This window comes from Anas platyrhynchos, chromosome 5 (assembly GCF_047663525.1).
Source record: "Anas platyrhynchos isolate ZD024472 breed Pekin duck chromosome 5, IASCAAS_PekinDuck_T2T, whole genome shotgun sequence".
In the NCBI taxonomy this organism is placed as follows: Eukaryota; Metazoa; Chordata; class Aves; order Anseriformes; family Anatidae; genus Anas; species Anas platyrhynchos.
The window spans coordinates 15,717,892-15,738,507 of NC_092591.1; the positions used below are offsets into that span (position 1 = coordinate 15,717,892).

Genomic DNA, 20,616 nt, shown 5'->3' on the forward strand with positions numbered 1-20,616 from the left:
TAGGATTTCTAATTCTATGTCATTTTTATATGACACTTTTGTTTGCATTGTCTTTTATTTGCATACTGTATGGCATATTTAATGTTTTGGTTTTAAGAGGTTTTAATCTAGCTTTTGTATATCCTTGAGTCTCTGGGGCAAGCTTCCTGAACTTCTTTCTCCAAGGCAAGCTCATGCATAGGAACTGGCAGCTGATGTGTCATAATTGCTTCTTGCTCCTTCTTCCTTATTTTGGAATTAAGCGGAGGAGTGCACTGTGTGGGGTGAGGGTGTGGGGTGTGTCTTCTGCACCAAGTTGTGCTGCAGTTATAGAGCACTGCAGCAAATGAAGTTTCTCTTCTGAGACATATTTATAGCTGTTCTATCTGCCAGCAATTGCCACCTCAGCATCTGCTCAAGGCCTGTTCTCTGCCAGGCTTGAAGAGGTGGTAGTTACCTCTCTTTGACTTTGTAGATCTGGTACAGTGGAGTTAGACACAGTGTTTAATTTAGACTCATTTGCATCCAACTCATTCAGTGAAGTCCTATGAATTATAAATGAAACTCAGAGCTATTCCAATCTCAGATGACTCACATTTTGGCCAGTTTTTGGGTAGTATAACATGTGGAGGTTGCCTACAGCAATAATTCACTTTCTGCACTAAAAAGAAATGAAGAAAAATAGAAGGACAAAAACACAATTGGGTAAACACACAAAGTTTTAATACTAGCTTCTCTTCTAAAAACATTCCTTTCTGTAGTTGTTCTGTATAAACTAAAACATCACAGATAAAAATCTTCATTTAATTCAGCACAGCAAAATGCAAATTAGTTCAGAGGCCATAGAAAGGATCTGATATGTCCCATCTTCCTATTTTTTAACAGTATGTTATGTTTATTTAGTTTCCTTTTTACTGACATTTATTCCAAAAATGGTTCTTCCCATGATTCCCCAAGAATTCCAGTTCTGTTTTCTTCCCAAAGCACTACTTTGGGATTTGACATGTATGCTTTGGATGGAGGTGGACTTTGGGTGGAGAAAGATGATGAAAGGTCAAGAGAAGTTTAAGGGGAAAACAGCCTTGCTAAACACTTCGGTATTCATGGAGTTTGGCAACATTGAACTAACCACTGAGACCTAAGCCTTGTATCTCATTTCTGTGGGCAAAAATGAGGAATTATTTTTGGCACTCTGTGGATTTAATGGCTGTTCCAGTCTTTCTTTAGAAAATACTTCAAAGACATTAATTAAACCTTTTTTCTCTTATTGTTTGCATGCTGGTCTTTGAGCTCACTCATACATCTGAACCACCATAAAATTAACCTCCATACAAAATATTGATGATACTTTATGAAGTGATGGGTAATTCTCATGATTCTTTCTTACCAAACTGTCAGTTCCATTCCTCATTACCTTGTAAATGGCAGCCAGTAAACAACAGGTCCTCTATGTGATTATGCTGCACTCCCACATAGTCACTGATAACACCAGTGATTAGCACGGCTTGAAAGTTGTAAGTTACTTCAACATCTCCCTAGAAAGCAGCAATTTAGTTGAAACCTGGCTCATCTCAAGGTAGCCACCAACAGTACTGACTTTGCATTAGGTCTTACAGGAGGTCATTAGCTTTTACAATAGAGGAAGGTGGCAGGAACAACTTATTCTCTCTTTTGAGCCTCTCCACTGCCTCTGCATTGCTCTTCTGGGGCAAAAGCATTCAATTGCACTTTGCTGCACAAAGGTCTCACATAAAACCTGGCAGAGACAGAGGAGCAAGAGAGCCATGGAGGTTTTCCTTCAATTCCTGCTAAGCAAGGTCCAGATGAATAAAGGCAATGTACTGGCTATAAATGACAATCCAGAAGTTTCAGGACAAAGCCAAAGAGAAGCATGATGCTGAAGTGGACAGAAACTGAAGAGAAAATCAATGATCAATTTGAATATGGAAAATTCTAATTAGGAACATTTTTTATTTTTTTTTTTATCCATGAGTTAAATGCCAGAAGAGGATGCCCAAAAAGGTTGTGAAATCTCCATCCTTGGAGGCAAGTCCTCAAGGAACCCTACCTAATTAGACATGTTTTGAGAAGAGGTTTATATTAAGTGCCCTCTGGATGTTTCTTCCAACCTAGACTTTGATTCTAAGATTCTATTTCATAGAGATAAAAATGTGGGGAAAAAAAAAAAAAAAAAAAAAAAAAACACTTACACACTTGTTGACTATGTTTAAAAGTAAAATATTTGTTCAGAGAAACATAATTCCAGAAATACCATGTCTTATTATCTGATTAAGATCCTCAGGTTTTAATGTCTTTGCCATTTTCATTGGCTTAAAGGTTGCTGGAAGAAACTATTTGCCAACACACCTGGACAAATTTTGAGCTTTTATTACTGAGTGGATGCATGTGTGTTGTTAGAAAAGCACAACACTCATATCTCTTTCTTTTCTACTTCAGTATTTTTCTGACAGTTCTATCTCTCTGCTCTATGCTGGGTCTTTTTCCAGGCCCCTGGCTGAGTTTCCCCCCATGCAAATGCTGCATGGAGTCACTCTATCAGGGATCTCACTTCACACCTCTGACTTCTTACTCCTGTTTCTATGAAATTTGCCCACTTTTTTGCATGATGTTCACAAAGCTCATTTGAATTTTGCTGGGAAGCACAGAAAGGCTGCACTAGCCAGGATTATTGAATATAGGTTTAGTTCTTATCCTTTCTCTGTTCAAATTACTAATTGTAATTGTGGGTTAAACTATCCATATCCAAAAATGGGTAAACCTTGGCTTAGAAATATGGGTTTGGAAATTTCGTGTAAGGCAATTTCCTACTCTTGTTGAAAAACATTGACATGTTAACAACAACAACAACAACAAAAGTATAATTTCTGAGTTAAAAGTGAAGAAACTGTAAACTTAGACCTGTGACTATCTCTGTGCAGGCCTAACATTGTCTTGAGAAGCCTAGCTCTGTGCTGTGCTCAGGGTTTTTTTTTTATCTGAAACAATGATACGTGTTGGAGTTATTATAGTCTTGACCATACAGATTGTGGTTACTTGGATGATCTAAACTCTTCACGTACCTAGGCAACTCGAATATTGATTTGATATAGGCATTACCAATGTTTGGCTTTAAAACAGCCTTTATCAAAGTGCAAAATAAGGCACATCTTAATCTTATTAACTGAGACCTGTTTTTAAATTGGACAGTCAAAGGAGACAAAGTCTGTATGGAAAAACAGTTTGAAATTGCAATATTTAATCACTGTAATACCTGAAAATCAAAGAAAACTTAGAAGGAGTGATCTTTATTTCATACACATACATGCATCGCTAACCAGCTGTACTAACAGATAGTGTGCCAGCAGCAAACTGTCAAATTAGATGGGGCTAATTAAACCTTATTACTTTGTTAGGCATGGCTCATTGAATGGCCACTGTGACTGTTTGCAGAAATTTGCCAATTACAGCCCTAATGAAACAAAAACATGAGACTAGAGTATTCTCTAATATCAATTACAAAACTCAACATGGTTGTCTCCCAAAGAACTATAAACATGATACATCAGATAAGAGCAACATGCAAGCTGTGTTTATATTAGAGCTAAGAGACAAATAGTATTTCTTCAGCAAATGTGCTAAAGAGAAAAATGGAGCAAGCAAGCCAATGAGACATTTTAGTGCATGCAGAAATTGATCCAGTGTTTGCATGCCTGATGTAAAAATTTAGGCTGCTGTTGTAAAAAAAAATATCTTTTTTAAAGTCAATCATTACTACCCTAATAAAAGGTGAAATTACATATAGATAGCACCAATAAGACCTTTCTATAGTTGAACTTTCGACTATTGTAACTGTAGTTTTCAAATTTGGATTTTTAGAATTATATACTTTAAGCTACAGCAGGGCTCGTGGTTAAAAACATGAATTGGCCCACAGATATCAAGCACCTTAGCATTTCTTTCAGGCATCTGCCAAGTCTAAGCATGAAGTACAGATGAAGACATTTTTGTTTTGGCTGATAAACATAGATATAGAAACTCTGTTTTCAGCCATTCCAGTATAAGAATTTTGCCTTCTACATGACAGAGACAACAAGAAATATTTCAGTTTTTATAAATATCAGTTTTTCTTTGAATCCATAAATTCTATACATGGTTTAATGAATGAAAGAAAATGAAATTATATACCTTCTTTACTGAGATTTTAGAGACAAAGTATTATCTCTGAAGCTTTTCAATGTCAAAATTGTAATACAACATTTTGACTCATCTCTTTATAATAGAGTTTTGTTTCTCAGTGTGCTTCTCTGTTTGAGAGTGATTTTTGGATAGGTATCTGTTAAGAGAAAACTGAAGTAAATTTTGAATGCATTTTAAAACTATGAAATATGAAATTCAGTATCCTGCAGACATGATTTTAAGGGCAGTCAGGAACTGAACTCCTGCTGTATTATGTTTGATTGACATACAAATCCCAGTTCTACCTGGACACAGTAAGAATCATAAATCTAAGTTCCTTCTGGATAATTTGACAATCACATTTAACAATCACATTCATAATCTGTAATTGCCATAGTCAGTTTTTGAAATTCAAGTTATGCAAGTTATTATATTAAAGACTCATTCAATTAGCAATCTCCTGATTTAGAGATCTCATTAATCTCCAGCTACAGCATAAATGAACATGCAGGCTCTGTCAAACAGGGCAACATGGATAAGACAAATATTTTTAGGTAAAGAAAAGCAGGGAAGATTTTTAAATGAATCATCACCAGGTTGAGTGTAGTATATCTTCCATGAATCCTCCTTCCCTTCCGAAGGACTGCAAACTTTAAGGACAGGGGCATGGAAGACCTTTTAGTTCTGTTCTAAGAATCAAAATTAATGGAAAAATCTGAATACAACTGTGTATACTAGAAATAGGCCAGGTAGGTTCTTCAGTGTAACACTGAATCCTGCTCCAGGGTCACCCTCAGTAATCCCACATTGGCTGAATCCTTTCAGCAAATCTCCAGTTTGGTGTTGGGGTAAGTGTTCGTAAACTATGGCAATGTGTATACTGTCTTTGTGGACAGAACATGAAGACAGCCTTGACCCCTTTAGCCAGCTGATGTGGCTCATATTCATACCAGATATGTGATATGAATGTTCTTCTGGATCTTCCAGAAGATCTTCTGGAGTAGGGTGGCTGTATTTGCTCTACAGGCCCTCACTCCTAGTCCTCCTTGGCAAAGGATGACATTTTGCTGCCTTGAGACATCATTTTCGTTTGTTTGTTTGTTTGTTTTTCTTTTCTTTATGTGTCCAAAATAACAGGAGAGTTGTGTAACAGCCTGAGGAAATGTTTATATAGAGTGGTTCTGGGGGTGGACGTTGAATTCAGCAGGGTGTAGCTTGGGCTGCCAGAGGTTGCAAGGCTTGCTGGGCTTTTGCTGATGAAGGGAACTAGGTAGCTTGTATTAGAGCTGCTTGGAGTATGTGTGAATGGCTTGAATGTGAATACAGTCATATGGTCAGGAATGAACTAAGATATAAATCTAGGTGTCTTTGTAGGCACATTTTGCCGGTTCACTCTCACCACATATGGGCTGCTCTAGTGGACCAGCTGCTGGCATACAGAACTCTTGCTGACCTCCTTGTACAAGAGACTTCAAGCCAGCATCTCACGAAAACAGTGATAACTGAAGCAGATTTTAATAGTTTCAAAACCAATCCATGTTGATTTTCAACCAAAGAATGCCTGAACAGGCAAAATGTTTGCATTTGTGTCTCTGACAGTTTACTCACAGTACTGATGCTTGGTTGGGTTTACTTTGGTCATACAGGGAACCCAGAATTACTCCCAGCCCTTGTATACAACTCTTCTCTACAGCACTGAGTCTCTTTCCTTCTATCTTCTTCTTCAGCTGGCTGTGCTGTTGCACAGGTTTCCTGCTTGGGAAACTCTAAGTTTAACACAAAGAGGTGTGAAGATCTGTACCACAGCCCGTTTCATTCTGGACACTGCACATTTCAAAGCACTGCTGTCTTCCATGCACTACTGTAAAGCACGTTTGCACTGAGTGAGACTCCTCAGTCTTAGAACCTTTGTAAAGGTGGTGTAAACTGTGCATGGCCCACTGAGCTCAGCCTCACTGTAAAAGTAACTCACCTATTCCCTCACCCAGATTTTTTTTTTCAGTTGCACTCCAACCAGCAAATAAATTAAGTAAATTCCTTTGTATTTGTGCACAAGAATCTTTAGTCACTGACTTCTAGCAACTTCTCCAGGATGTTGCCACAGTATAATGACTCACCTTCACTTCCTGATAGACTCAACAAGAGGATGCATCTACATCTTCCAAGAACGTCCTTCTCTGGCACCTACAACCTAGAGACATTCCTCCAGGGACTGGGTGTTACTAAGCTATTCTCCAACCATTCTGATCCACCAGAAATCACAAAGAAACACAAACTGAAGGTTTCAAAAGTAAGTTTGTTAAGAAAGGAATGGGATAGTATGGACCTGAAAACCTTGAGCAAGAAAAGCTTTAAGAAGGCTCCCCATAGTCAGCAAAGTTAGTTGCTTTTAAACTACCTTTAATCACTTTTGCTACTCAAAAGATTGGGTTGAAGAATAAAGAAGTAAATCAGATAGACGTTTATACTGGAGATACTTCTCTCATTAAGCTGATGTGTCTCATTAGACTTCCAGCATCCAGGAACACTAACCTTTGGTCTTACCTATAGGACTTCCAAGTACCAAAGCTGTGTTAAACAGCTTTAGAAGCTGCTAAGAAAGCTACATGTATATAGCCCCCTATTCTTTCCCCATGGAGAAGAAACAACCTTTAGGACTACATTGTTTCAATATTCCATAATGTGCTTACTCTTCAAGGTGTAGTTGTACCACAGACCAATTTCATCTTGAGTAGTAGTGAAAAATAGTGGATTTCAGATTTCTTCTGTGTGGGATTGGTGACCTGTCTGTTTAATTCATACAACTCAGTCATCTGTCTGTGCAATATTTTCAGCCACAGGTAATGATCCTAACAAACCCAAAGGGATGTATTATTTTTTCAATGGCTTTTCATTAATCTTTTCTCGGGGGGGGGGGGGGGGGGGGGGGGGGAGGGGGGGAAGGGGAGTTCAGGTTTTTTTTGTTTGCTTGTTTGTTTGTTTGTTTGTTTGTTTTCTGACAGCCAGGGTTTCTACATATTTATTTGCATCATGGATCTTTATCCACTGTTGAAATGGAAATGGTTACTTTCATCCCATAGAGCCACCTGTCCACAAAACCCTACCGAATACGTATTAGAATATCACTTTGTCTACAGAAGTTATTTCTATGGAAGTGGATCTCACTTCTGCTTGTTCAGTCGTTAAATTCATCTGTCCTTTCCTCTCATTGATTGTTGATCAGCATACCCACAACATCCTCTTTGTGTAAAAACTACAAATCCTGCTGATGACTAAACAGTCAGAGGTTGTTTCTGCTCTAAACACGAGTCCTACTAATAGGTAGATTTCCATGTGCTGATATATTAATCAAAAATGTATTTTACATGCCCAGGAAAATAGTTAATTTGGACTGTTATAACTCCTGGTCTGCAAACTATCCCTTATTTCTCCACTTGCCAGAGAAAAGAATAAACAGAAGATATTGTTACAGCCTCTTTGGGGGGGCAGTTTGTTGAGCCATTTTTAGCTGGCTATTTTTAGCTGGTATCCTGAAAGCAAGATACGCACAACTTAAAAGTATGATGCAACAATTTATTAGTTATAACAGACAAAATATACTTAAGATTTAGCAAGCTCTCAGGCCAAACATCTGTATTCTGCTCCCAGATTCTGACCAAAATTCAGGCAGGGGAGGATCAGATTCTGCAGCTCCCAGGTGTGGCAAAGCATCATCTGCCAGCTCCATCAACACTGATGACAGTGTCACTTCACCTGATGACCCAGCGATTCCTGGGTGACTAGCCCTTGACTAACCCGACTAGCCTTACTATTTTGTTTTCTTTGTTTTTTTTCCTTTAGGAGATTAAACCTTTCCATACTGATGTTTTCTTCTTGAATCCCAGCAGTACTGCCAATCTCTGTCAATAGTTTTTATCTGTATCTGTAGTTAAAGTGCAGTCATTTGTTCTAGTAACAGGCAAATAGAAAGCTACGTTTAGCAGTATTGTCCCTGTTTCTGCCATTCCTGTAATGCTTATTCCTGTTCAGACGAGAACCACCTTTTAGAAAACAAAAACAACCCCTGACTCCCCCCCAGAAAACACACACACACACACAAAATATAAATAAAAATAAAAAATTGAAACCCATTTCAGCCTCTGAGAATTACATAGAAGAATACGTCCTGTACAAGATAGTTTATATCCATCTATCCATCAGACAATATTGGTCAACAATACTAAGGATGCTGAACCTGTATGAATGAAAAATAAAATACCCATTTTGAAGAGAGCCGAGCAATTGGATAGAAAAATTAGTCACACACATTTGCTTCATTAACTAGCTTCACACAAGTTATTGAGCTTTCTGTAGCAGTTGCTGCCTGAAAGCAGGCCTATGTGGTATTACACAGCACGTGTGATTCCAAGATGAGTCTGTGTGAGGCAGCTCCATTTCTGAAAGGATCATGAGGGCATCACTGGGAACTCTGAGAAGAAGACAAGGGTGCTTGTGTCTGCCAGGAAAGTGCAGTTACAGAAGGTGGTAGTTTCTCACAGGCTGTCACTACTTCTGAAGAGCACCATCAGCTACTTTTCAACCAGGGGTGCTTTGTGCTTTGGATACCAGCTGGCTGATCAGGGAGGATCAGAAGTTCCTGCAGCAGGTGGTAGGGTGGAGCCCATATAAGTGCTGAGATGCCACTAATGCAAGACTGTAAGCTCTCAGCTATGCTGCTTGAGGGGCAGGTGGAGTCTGGGAAGTGGGGACTCCCAAGGGTGGTGGAGGCTTGTGACTTCTTATGACTTCTGACACCAGGAGGATAGCTCCTACAGAAAAGGTCAGTGTCCTGGTAGCAGCTGTGGGGTAGGGAAATGTATCCAGTAAGGCAACCAAGCTGGCTGCTTTTAAAGCAGTACTGTTATTCCTCATGTATTTTTCCCACTTATTTTTGTGGGGGCCAGAAGGACTTCTTTCTCTCTATTGATCTCCTTCAGATCCAACAACTGTTCTGTGTCCTTTGTTCTATGTAGTGCCTCTGCTGTGTGCAAGTCAACATCTAACTATTCTATCTCTTAAAGAAATGAAATTCCTCTTTATTATTCGGACCTGTACATACCTTAAGTTTCCCTCTGTCTCACTTCTCAGTATTGTCTCTGCCTTTGACTAGCCTGACTCAGAGGACTGCCAGATATTCTGGTTTTCCATTGTTGAAAAGTAAATGATGTCAGGTACAAGTAGCGTTTCATTGTCACCTAAACTTTGCACACAATAAACAGCTAATCTAGTCAGGAATTCACAAAGTAAACTAACATATCTTTTCATATATGCAGATTATGTGAAAATTCTGTATAGCTTTTTATTGTCATACACTTCAAAAGCACTGAGATTTAGGATTTATTCTATGTTGTTTTGTGTCTGTATCTGAAGACACACCCTTCAAGAAAAGGATACAGCTTAGCATGGACCTTCCCTCAAACCCTGAGAGGGAGAGGGGAACGCGGATGTGTGCTTCATTTCTCTCCCTCTCTGACTGTTTGGGGAACAATCACTAGGAAGAAGTTCCACGTTCCTTCACTTTGACAGCAGGATTCTGAAGCCCTGCATGCAAGACCTTTGACAGCAAGTATTCTCTCAATATGCCAGTGCATATAGAAAACATAGCTGAGCTTGCTCTGTAACTGGAGGTTGAGCTAGCATGCAAGCAAATCCAGTGTTTCAAGCATGCTAGATGCCTCTCTTCAGAAGTGGCTTACAGCTGCTGTCCAAAGAATAACTACATGAGTTGAAACACAGTATACTAGGACACTTCTGTTTTTCCCAAGGACTTGTTGGTTAAAGACAATATGTAAAGAAAAAAATAACTTATTCATACTAATCAATTCTCAGTTAGTTTTTCCTCTGTGACATTATGCAGCTGCTAACAGAAGCTGTGTCAACCTTTAGTATTTGCAATGCCTTTTAGCAAATACCTCCACTGTTTAACATCTGGATGAAAATCTGGTTATTTTGAACATGGTATGTTTGTTTCATTAGATGCTTTTCAGATTTGTGCTCAAAGATACTGCTTTGTCATCCACTATTCATTTTTGCTCATCAGTCATCTACTATTCGTTTTTGCTCATCGGTTGTTTTTTAGTAATTTCAAGTCTTTGGTCTTCCTTGTTATCCTTCTATGTAAATCTTCCAATTCTATGAAATTCTTTCTGAAACTTTGAGTAAGAACTTCATGCAATCTTCAGGATGTAAACACATCCTGCAGCTGTACAGAGGCATACTGATACACGTTTTGTTCCATATTTCTTATTTGTAAGTAATTCTTAGTATTGAATTTGCTTTTTTAACCACAGTTGAACAGCTATCTGACCTTTTCAAAGTATAAATATGATACTTTTCTAGAGTTTTCTAGAGCAATGAAATGACTATATAATTGTTCACGCCCCCCAACACTGGTGTTTTTCATCTTTTGCTGACGTGTAGATATAGACATGCTGACAAGATATAGGCATGTTAATTCCAGTATTCTCTGGGTTATTAATCATTCTTTTTGTACTTCAACAAAAATGTTATCGTTGGGAAACAAGGAAAGTATCTATGTGAAGGAACCACGTATGGATATTGCTTACACAAAAACCTATGACTTTGTGTCAAACTTGGCTTATGAGCATAAGTAAAAACCTATGTATAGTATCTGACTAGGTGGAAGTTCATGATTTAACAAGATGAAATATTGGGAAGACTTGTTTCATAAAGATAATGAATATGATCTAGAAGAAGGTGCCAGCTTTATCTCTGGCTGTATAACCAAGGTTAAATATAGTATTACAGTATCACCTCTATCTTCACATTGTCTTTTGGTTTCTGGAATGGAAAAATGATAGTGAACCAGCATGCCTAAGATAAATGAACGAACTTATCTGGGGGGAAGGGGTAGCACAGCTCATGGAGACAAGGGGAGAGTGAGGGAGCATAGTCTATTTGAGGTAAAAGTTCTTTCCTTTAGCAGAAAAAACTTCAGAGACTTTTAATATGGTCAGAAGAGATAAAGCAGTGTACTACCTGAAAGTCTTTCAACCCACAAGGGCAGAATATTAAGTTCTTAACACACTGCCATAGCTGCAATTAGAGTCTAGAGATGCTCACGTATGGCCTACAGATTGATATTTAGTGGAGGTTTATTAAACACAGGAAGGAATACCACAAGACACTTGCTCATCTGTTATATTATTTCAAGATTGCCAGTCAATCTGTGTTAGTTTAATTTCAGAATATAAGAGGGTCTGTTATAGGAACTACTGAATGAAATTCTAAAGATATTTTTCTTTAAGAGCTCTGGTGAGCTTGTTGCAAATGTGGTCCAGCATGTAAAGGTGATAAGGAATACTAAACTATACGATACTCACTATCATTGTAACTTGCCCCTGTTCTTTCTCATTAGGAATGTGTTGTTGGGTACTGGTGCACTTTAAAGTCAGTGCTCTGAATATTGGATTGTTTATCTACTCAGTCCAATTCTATTAGTTCTTGCAAGCAGAGGACAATGGGTTTGCGCTTGTATAATGTATTATGTTTGTTTGGTCACAGTACGTGCACTTAAAAAATATTGGGATTGGTAAGATCTACAGAAACATTTAAAACTGTTCTGCTGAGAGAAAGAAATGCTGAAAATGAAGTTTAGCTTTGGAAATTATTAGAACTTATTACCTGAAAAATTTGGCCTGTAAAGAGCTATGTAATTTCTGTATTTTTCTTAAGAGATGAGTTTCTGGTGAGACTAGGTATTTAACAAAGAGGAGATTTATAACAGTAGTAGGGTCTTTACATCCCCTAGATCTGTCTCTTTTTGTACTGGATTAAATTGAGTCTAGGCAGTACTTAGTAGGAAACACAAGATGATTATGCCACTATGAAAGTAGGTTGCCATTGGAATAATATATGACTACAACATTCTAATACAACAACAAAAAAAGATAATCTAGTAAGGAAATAACATAAAGGAAAATATCCTAATTCTACCAGAATGTTTCTTGTAACTTAAGCAGCTGACATCAAGGTTTGGATGTGTAACAGGGTGGGAAAACAAGGGCAATGCCCTCAAGTGAGAGTCCCATGATAACTGTCAGTGGCTCCAGGAGGATGTATATATGATCAGATACTCAAAGAAGTTACCTTAAGCAGAGTCCAGTAGGCTGGGTAGCATGGCTGATAACAAGAGGTGTTCCCCAAAGCTTCCTTGCCCTGCCTCTGGCTGTCAGAGCTTAGTGCTGGGCAGAATTCACATCTTCGGATCAAGGGTAATCTCTGTCTCAGGTACTGCATAGAAAAAAGCAGCTGCCTTTGGCACCAAATCTCATTTTAATTAATATTTGTGTAGGTGTTGCGTACTGTTTGGGACATAACATTCCACTTTACTGACTGGCTTGGACTGCTGGTCTTCGCTCTGTTTGGAGTAGAGATGTGGACACATGAATATGATAGCCAAGAAAATTAGCTTCATCAGCATTTAGCTTTGTCCTTCTAGATAATCTATATTTGAGCCCATGTAATGTTTAACAGAGGAAAACAGCAGTGTGAGTAAAGCAGCCAGGAACAACACAACCTGTATGAGTGCAGAACCCTTCTGAATGCAATGTAAGTACCCAGATATCTTTACCTTAAATATTTTGGTGCAGCTATATGGCATTTAGCTAGTGAATCATGAAGCACATCTGCTTTCAAGGGTGAGACCTGGTTTCTAAGCACTCAAATAACAGCAGAATTTAATTTCAAGAAATATTGAATAGCAACTTGTAGGGGTATATTATAGCAGTTCCACAAGTACAACTCTGTTCTGAATATTTATCCAAAATAGTTCTTTCATATCTAGAATAAACCTGCTTCATTAACAAGAGAGAAAATATTCTTACTTCCCAACTGTCAGTCTAGATTGTTATCCTTAGTGAGACTCCCTAAAGCTTACAATGAACCAAAACTCTGGTGGGCATGAGGCGTCTTATTTACACCAGTGTGGTCCAGACAGGATTCATAAAGCTAATTTTGCTATGCCAAGCTCCCCATAAGTCCTGATTTACTCAGATCTCACAGTAAATCTGAAGAAGGACAAGCTGTGTCTTTTTCACCCAAATCTGAGTGGACAGAATGCTGATGCAGGTTGGTTGAAATCCGAAGGAAAATCCTTCCTGCTTTTACTGAGCCTGTGTTTCTGGGTGCTTTAGCCACCAGTTGTAAGGTGATCATGTAACTCATGCACTCTTCTTCCCAAAAGCTATTCCACTTTAAGTAAGATACTGGGTGAAGTCTGTTTGGAGTTGTTTTTCTAGTCTTTAGTACAAATTTTAACTGGAATAGCTCTCGTCTCTTATTTGATAAAGTCAACTTTCTAGACACTATGAAGGATACTACAAAGCATACTTGCAGGTTCTTAGTCTAATAGGTAAGAATAGAAGTCATCAGCAAACAAAAAATTACTACAGTTGTCAGAAATAACAAAGATACCACAACCCAGACTCTTTCCTGAATGACTCTAGCTGAGGTATTATGTGCCTTATGGAAACATGCTTCCCTGCTATACAATGTTTGGAGAGACAGGAGGGGCCAATCCCAGTGCAGTGGCCTCACCCTCTGGCTGTGCTGGGACTGTACAAACAGGGAAAGCCATCTGAAAGGCATGTGTCTGTGGAGTGGTGGTTTAAAATACTAAAATAAAGCAACATGTTCTGATCTAACCAGGTATTGAAGCAGAAAAACGTTACTTGCTCCCTTGTAATTACTCACTTTTTATGTTAAAATGAGGCAGGATTGGGGGTGAAGGGGAGATGACACATGACTTTTGGCTGTTGCAGTCTTGTATTTTTTTTCCATTGACATAGCTTGCTGATTTGACATAAATATCATTCAGGCACTAATATGATAATCCTCAATTCTTTGAGGTAAACATAGAAGTAAGAGTAGCTCCCAATATGTTACCTCACCATAAAATGGAGATGAAAAAACAACCATCCTTTTAATTTCTCTTCCTCTGATTTTTCTTTAATACTCCTGTGCTTTTCTCTCCACAAGCTTCCAGTAACAAAGGACTCCTGCAGCTGGAGGAAAGCAGAACTGAAGTGGGCAGTACTGGATAGGAATTATAATCTACGATCAGAAGCAGCAGCATCTCAAAACACTGCCATAGAAAAGGCGAAGATCAGGAGATTAACGCTAATTAACAAATAGCTGTTGAAGGTAGTAGCAGAGAGAAATAAAAGATGAGATGTTGACTGACTGTTCTACAGGATCTGAAACCATTTCTCTTTGTCTCCTCAGTAACTGCAAAGGATGATGAAGGCCACCCTCACGGTATCCTTTCTGGTGGCTGTGCTTTACCCTGCTGTTCACAGCATGATCCAGCCTGACCACCGTGATGATGAGCCCCAGGCAACTCACCTCCAGGAGCGGCATTCCCATGAGGGAGATCCTCTTGGGTTCTGCCAACGGATAGTCCCCAGCAACACGGACTTTGCCTTCAGGTTTTACAGGCAAGCGTCTGCCCAGGCACCTGGCAAGAACATTTTCTTCTCCCCAGTCAGTGTGTCTGCTGCCTTTGCCCTGCTGGCCCTGGGCTCCAGAGCTGCAAGCCGGGTTCAGGTGCTGGAGGGGCTGGCCTTTAATCTCACCAGCACCCGGGAGGAGGAGATACATGATGGCTTTCGTCATCTCCTCTCCTTGCTGAACCGTCCTGGCAGTCAGGTGCAGCTGAGCATGGGGAACACCCTGTTCATAGATGAACACTTGAAGCCGCTGAAAACATTTCTGAAGGATATCCAAAAAACATACAGGGGAAAAATTATTTCTAGTAACTTCCAGAATTCAACTGAAGCTAAGAAAGTGATCAATGATCACATAAAGAACCAAACTCATGGGAAGATAAATCAAATGTTTACAGACCTTGATCCAAACTCTCTAATGGTACTTGTTAATTATATTTATTTCAAAGGTAAGTTATACAGATGTTACTGCAATACTTCAGTTTGGCCTGGACTGAACCAAATATCCCAGATTAATTATGAATTATTCTTAAAAGAAAGGGCAGTGTTAAGACTAGGCTATTATAAGAAACATTGAAAGTTCTCATTCGTTGAAACTTTCTAAATCTAATTTTTTTCTAAGCTTGCAGACACAAAAGTTCACTCTGCAATTTTCAAGTTTTATGGAATTGTCAGACTGCAAGAGATTTATGCAGTTTTATTTAGATTTATTATTTATTCAGATTTATTATGATTTATAATAAAGAGATTTATTATATTAATTTTTTCTACCAGACTTCCTAGACTTTCTACTTATTTCAAAAATTATTCTGCTATTTTTTTTTACATGCTGTATGAAGTAGAAAAATAAAATCCAAGGAAGTTATCAAAAATTGCCAAACACTTTAATTTACAGTCCATATCTGTTTGATGTGTACATACCTATGGAGCTGGGCTCTAAATGACAGCTTGTCATCCCATTTTATTTATAGATAGATACACATACATACACCAAGAGGTACTTGAGAATGTACTGATTTGTCAATGATTAAATTACTCTTAAACATTAGGTCAATTTATAGCAGCATGCAGGACATAAATTGAATTTACCACCCAGAAGGCAATGTTAGAAAATAGAAGAGCATTCAGTAAAATAGATTTTACTTCATGTACTCTGTTAAATCTAGGTACCCTAGTCTCAAGTGCACTAGCCTGAGGTTTTTCTTTATGATGGGACAGACAAAAGATCAAACTTAGAAAATAACCAGAGTACAACAATGTTTACATTTTATTACTTATTTTTCAATTTTAGTTCTATTCAGTACTTTAAAAAAAAAAAAAAATGTGATCCCTGCATTGGAGGTTAAAGCCCTGGAAACTCACTTAGTTGATCATAACTCCACTACAGTAAACAATCAACATATTATGATATGGCCCAAAAGTTCAGGTTCTTGCATATAAGCTTTTCCTTTGTGCTACAAGATGAAGAACAGATGAAAAAGCATGGAAGGAGATCAATGTACTACCTTTTAAAAAGGAAAAAGGTAGTCATCTGCTGTGGAACTTGCTTTATAAGCAAAATTATTGTAAAGAAACTCATTAGTTTCTTGTCAACCATCAATTTTCTCAAATAAAAGTTTATGATGAAGTTACTGTATTTAATTTATTTGACTTAGAAAAGGTATTGTATGAGTCCATGTGAACTTTAATCTGGGATATTTGACCATTGAACACATTATGGCAAAGATCTTGAATGAATTTTGAATGCCTCTGATCTTTGAGTATGAGTGTAAATCTTCATATATGGATTTATCTGTTGTAAATTAGTCTGGACTATACTAATATATCCTACTTAGAATACAATTATGTGTTTGTTTTTTTCTCTCTTGGTTTTAAGCCTACTGGGAAAATCCTTTCAATGTGAAGGGGACTCGCAAGGATTATTTCTATGTGAATGCAAAGACCTCAGTTGAAGTGAAGATGATGACTCGAGATAGCTTTTATAAAATGTATTCTGACAAGATGCTGTCTTGCAAGGTGGTGCAGATTCCTTACAAGGGAGATGTTGCAGCGTTGTTTGTCCTGCCTAATGAAGGAAAAATGAAATGGTTGGAGAACGCCTTGACAAAAGAAACTGTGTCTAAATGGGAAAAATTACTTGAAAGACGGTAAATTCTAATTTGATGCTTCACAGTAGTCAGAATCCGAAGTCTAAATACTATAATCAAGTTTTACAGTTATTAATTCAGGTGCTCATTGAAGAATTATGTATGGGACAGATATAAAGGAACAGATCAAATGACTTTTATTTGATACGCTTAGCAACAATTGGAATCAGCATAGCCTTTTGATGAGGGAAGAGCTCTGTGACCTGGGAAATTCACTTTCTTCTCATGCATTTTTAGTTAATCTTAAGTTTCTCCACTTCTTTTCTCTCAAATCCAATGTGTTAATATCAGTAACATAGCAATATAACATAGCAATAAGATCCCTCAGGAAATGGGGTGTGCTTTACAAAAGAAAAACCTTCAGGGCTAGAAAACTAATGCAAATGCATCCACTAACATGCTGGCACCACTGCTGCTTGTTGTCCATTCAAGTGGTGGTTGTGGGATTAAAAATCCCATCTTTCTCCTACCACATCTTCCTATCCTCCAGACGATTGTCTTGCTATCTTGTATAAATCTGAAGACTGGCTTCTTAGCACAAAAGAATAACCAACAAGTTGGGAGAGTTCAAGATATACTTTGGTTGCAATAACTACCATAATTTTCTTTTAAATTAACAGGAGGGTAGAAGTGTATATTCCAAAGCTATCTATTTCTGGTACCTATGACTTAAAGAAAATGTTCATGAATCTGGGTGTAACAGATGTGTTTTCTGACTGGGCTGATCTGTCTGGAATAACAGGAAAGCCTGATCTGAAGATTTCAAGAGTAAGTCTATCAACAGAAATGATGGTCTGTGGATTCCTTGATAACCATTTATCTTTAAGTCATGTTGTGAAATGTTTCTTATCACTGGAAGTGGTTGGCATTTTGTGAACTAGAACACTTTAGCTAGTACAGTAAGTTCTCTGAGATTTGTACAAGATCTGGAGATAAGAGTACTGTCTTCCTTCTGACAAGCTGAGACTCGTGGCCAAGCTTGGAAGGGGTATATCACTTGTCCCAGGAACAAAATACAGCCTAGCTTCTTCATGTGAAAGGAGCCTCCATGGATACCTGTTGGGGGTGCTTTGCATGAATGTACTTAGCAGGAAAAATAGCCCTTATTTATAATGTGTGCATTCTCTAATTTAAAGGATTTTAAAACCTTTTCCATAGAAGACAATGACAAGTGCTAATCACATAAGATGGACCAGATTTGAGGAAAGCATCCCACTTCCTGGGAGGAAAAGATAATGTGAAGAGATGTAATTATTGCTTTCATAATGGCTGTTAAATTGTTAACAACATAGTATTATGGGGTTAGAGAAACAAAGCTTAGTACCAACAATTTGATATGAAGATTGATTTTTCTACTGCAATAGAAACTGTGGTGAGGAATACTGAATGGGAAAATACTTGCTCATTAAGACAACGTTGCTGAACAACTTCTATGGGATGCAGTTGTGTTGTTCATGACCTATCAGCAATTCTGTGAAAGGCAATAGCTCAATTAACTTAGTGCTAATTTTAGTCATTCCACACCTGTCCTGTATGTATGCTAATTCTTGCTGTGTTTTATTGTAGGCTATGCACAAGTCACTGCTGAATATTCATGAAAATGGCACAGAGGCTGCAGCAGTCACTGGCACAGACTTTGCTCCTCATTCTGTTCCTCCTGTTGTAAAATTCAATCGTCCATTTTTGTTGTTGATTGTTGATCAATATACTCAAAGCATCCTCTTCATGGGAAAAATTGTGAACCCTAATGAAAAATGAGTGGTCCATAGCATGTCTTTTTGATTTAACTGCATTCTTGATGCATTTATAGTCTGCAATTAAAACCATATCAAAGCTGTTACGAACATTGTTTTTTTCCAAAAAAATGATTGAGGCAAGAATACAGTCAATATTAAAATTGTTGTTCTTACTCCCTTTTCCAGTAGAAAATAATTACCAAGATATACTTATTAGTGAATTATGAAAAAGTGTATATACTAGTCTTCTAATGGACACTATATGTTATCTTTGAAAAATAAGAGAAACAGTTTAAATCCTTTTTAGTAAATAATGAATGAACAAACAGGCTGCTCCTGAGTAGTGAGTGGGAAGCAAGGAAAATGTTAATGTTTTCTCCAGCTGCCTCCAACTCTTATGTGGTCTTGGAGAGATGATGTGAGAAATTAACATTTAAATGCAGTCCACCCAGGGATGTCTTAGGCTTTCTCTTCCGTGTGGATGTCTTTTATAGAAAACCATTAGAATAGAATAATAGAATATCAAGAGTTGGAAGAGACCCACAAGAATCATTGGGTCAAACTCCTGACTTCTCATTGGATCATCCAAAAATTAAAACATATTGGAGTGCACTGTCCAACCACTTCTTGACTTCTGGCAGGCTTGGTGCTGTGACCGCTTCCCTGGGCAGCCTGTTCTACCGCCACCCTCTCAGTGCAGAACCTTTTCCTAGCACACAGCCTCACCCTCCCCTGTCCCAGCTCCATGCCATCCCCTTGGGTCCTGTCGCTGTCCCCAGAGAGCAGAGCTTAGTGCCTGTCCCTCTGCTCCCCTCATGAGGGAGCTGCAGGCCCCCACGAGGCCTCCCCTCAGCCTGCTCTGCTCCAGACTGAACAAACCAAGGGGCCTTAGCTGTTTCTCATATTCTTCTCATATCTTTCTCTCTAGACCCTTCACCATCTTTGCATCCATCCTTCAGATGCTCTTTAATACTTTTATGCCCTTATAGTATGGCATCCAAAACTGCACATGGTACTTGAGCTGAGGCTGCACCATTACAGAGTAGTGGGGACAATCATTTCTATTTACAGGCTAGTAATGAAAAAAAATAATTTATTTGTGTGAGAAAATGATTGTTCAGCCTTCTGAGGATGTCTGTGCCAGTTTGACATCTCTTGATGTGGCCTTATTGATCCAAGGTAGTGTCAAAATCCAGAGTCAAGACTTGGCACTTGTGAGGGTCTACAGCACCAAGAAAAGAGATCTGCTAACAAATACAGCTGGTCTTGTGTGGTATCAACCTGATTTACTGTTCCATCCCTTGGGTTCAACAGCAACTATTTAAGAAGGATAAATGTATTTAATGTTGGTCAAGTGCAGAACAGCCCTTTTCAGTGTGTTGTATCTCATTCATTTTCTTTAAATATATGGGGCTGGACAATTAAGAATTTTTAGTCAATAGGTCATGAGGTCAATTTGATAATTGTAGTTAGTAGCATTAGAACAAATCTCTTTTTGTAGAGACCAACCTTCCTAAAACAACAGTATCTTCCAATCCTCCCGCCCCCCCCCCCCATCATACACCCCAGTGCCAAGCCTTTGCAGTTAAGAGTATTTTCCTTAGATACTGGATATTCAGGAATACTCATGTCCACATCCCTCCCTTTCCTGAAGGCAGACAATCATGTACTTCCAACATCCTGGTCAGGCTGGACCTGCAAGACTGCTAGACCTCCAGGTCTATTTAGCATTAGACATGGAGTGCTGGAAAAGATATTTTCCTGGTAGATTGAAATCCATGTTTACTCCTCCCTGGGTGGAGGATGGTTTGGAGTTGGATTTGGCAAATAAATCCTAAGGAACTCTGCAAACCACACTGGTGAGTGAGTGATGGATGAAGCAATGATATTTTGTGACATTGGAAGGGCTCATAAGGTAAGCGAGATGTAACTTAAAATTGTGGAGGGGATTAATCACTTTCAGACCTTGGAAGGAGAAGTCCTTTCCCATACCATCCTTCCTTTACAGCATTCATAGCTGATGGCATGAATGTCCACTGCTGTCTACTTTGTGTCGTCTTCTTCAAGTTCCCC

The 20,616-nt window shown here is 38.5% G+C and overlaps 1 protein-coding gene and 1 long non-coding RNA gene across 3 annotated transcripts; one reads left to right on the plus strand and one right to left on the minus strand.

Moving 5' to 3' along the window:
- The first annotated feature begins 7,208 nt into the window (after positions 1 to 7,208).
- Positions 7,209 to 18,647, plus strand: LOC106017690 (alpha-1-antitrypsin). 2 transcript variants are annotated; one of them, XM_013101369.5, is made up of 6 exons: positions 7,209 to 8,974; positions 14,194 to 14,358; positions 14,440 to 15,109; positions 16,537 to 16,807; positions 17,428 to 17,575; positions 18,374 to 18,647. In XM_013101369.5, the coding sequence occupies exons 3-6, from the start codon at positions 14,452 to 14,454 to the stop codon at positions 18,563 to 18,565; spliced, it is 1,269 nt and encodes a 422-aa protein (XP_012956823.1). In that variant the 5' UTR covers positions 7,209 to 8,974; positions 14,194 to 14,358; positions 14,440 to 14,451; the 3' UTR covers positions 18,566 to 18,647. The 2 variants fall into 2 exon arrangements, with proteins under 2 accessions (XP_012956823.1, XP_021129364.1); XM_021273689.4 differs by lacking the exon at positions 7,209 to 8,974 and adding an exon at positions 12,504 to 12,765.
- On the minus strand, positions 8,856 to 14,716 carry LOC113843764 (uncharacterized). Its single transcript, XR_003497482.3, has 3 exons — positions 14,560 to 14,716; positions 12,304 to 12,447; positions 8,856 to 8,993 (listed from the first exon to the last, which is right to left on the minus strand). It is a non-coding gene; the product is annotated as an uncharacterized lncRNA (long non-coding RNA).
- Positions 18,648 to 20,616: the final 1,969 nt, after the last annotated feature.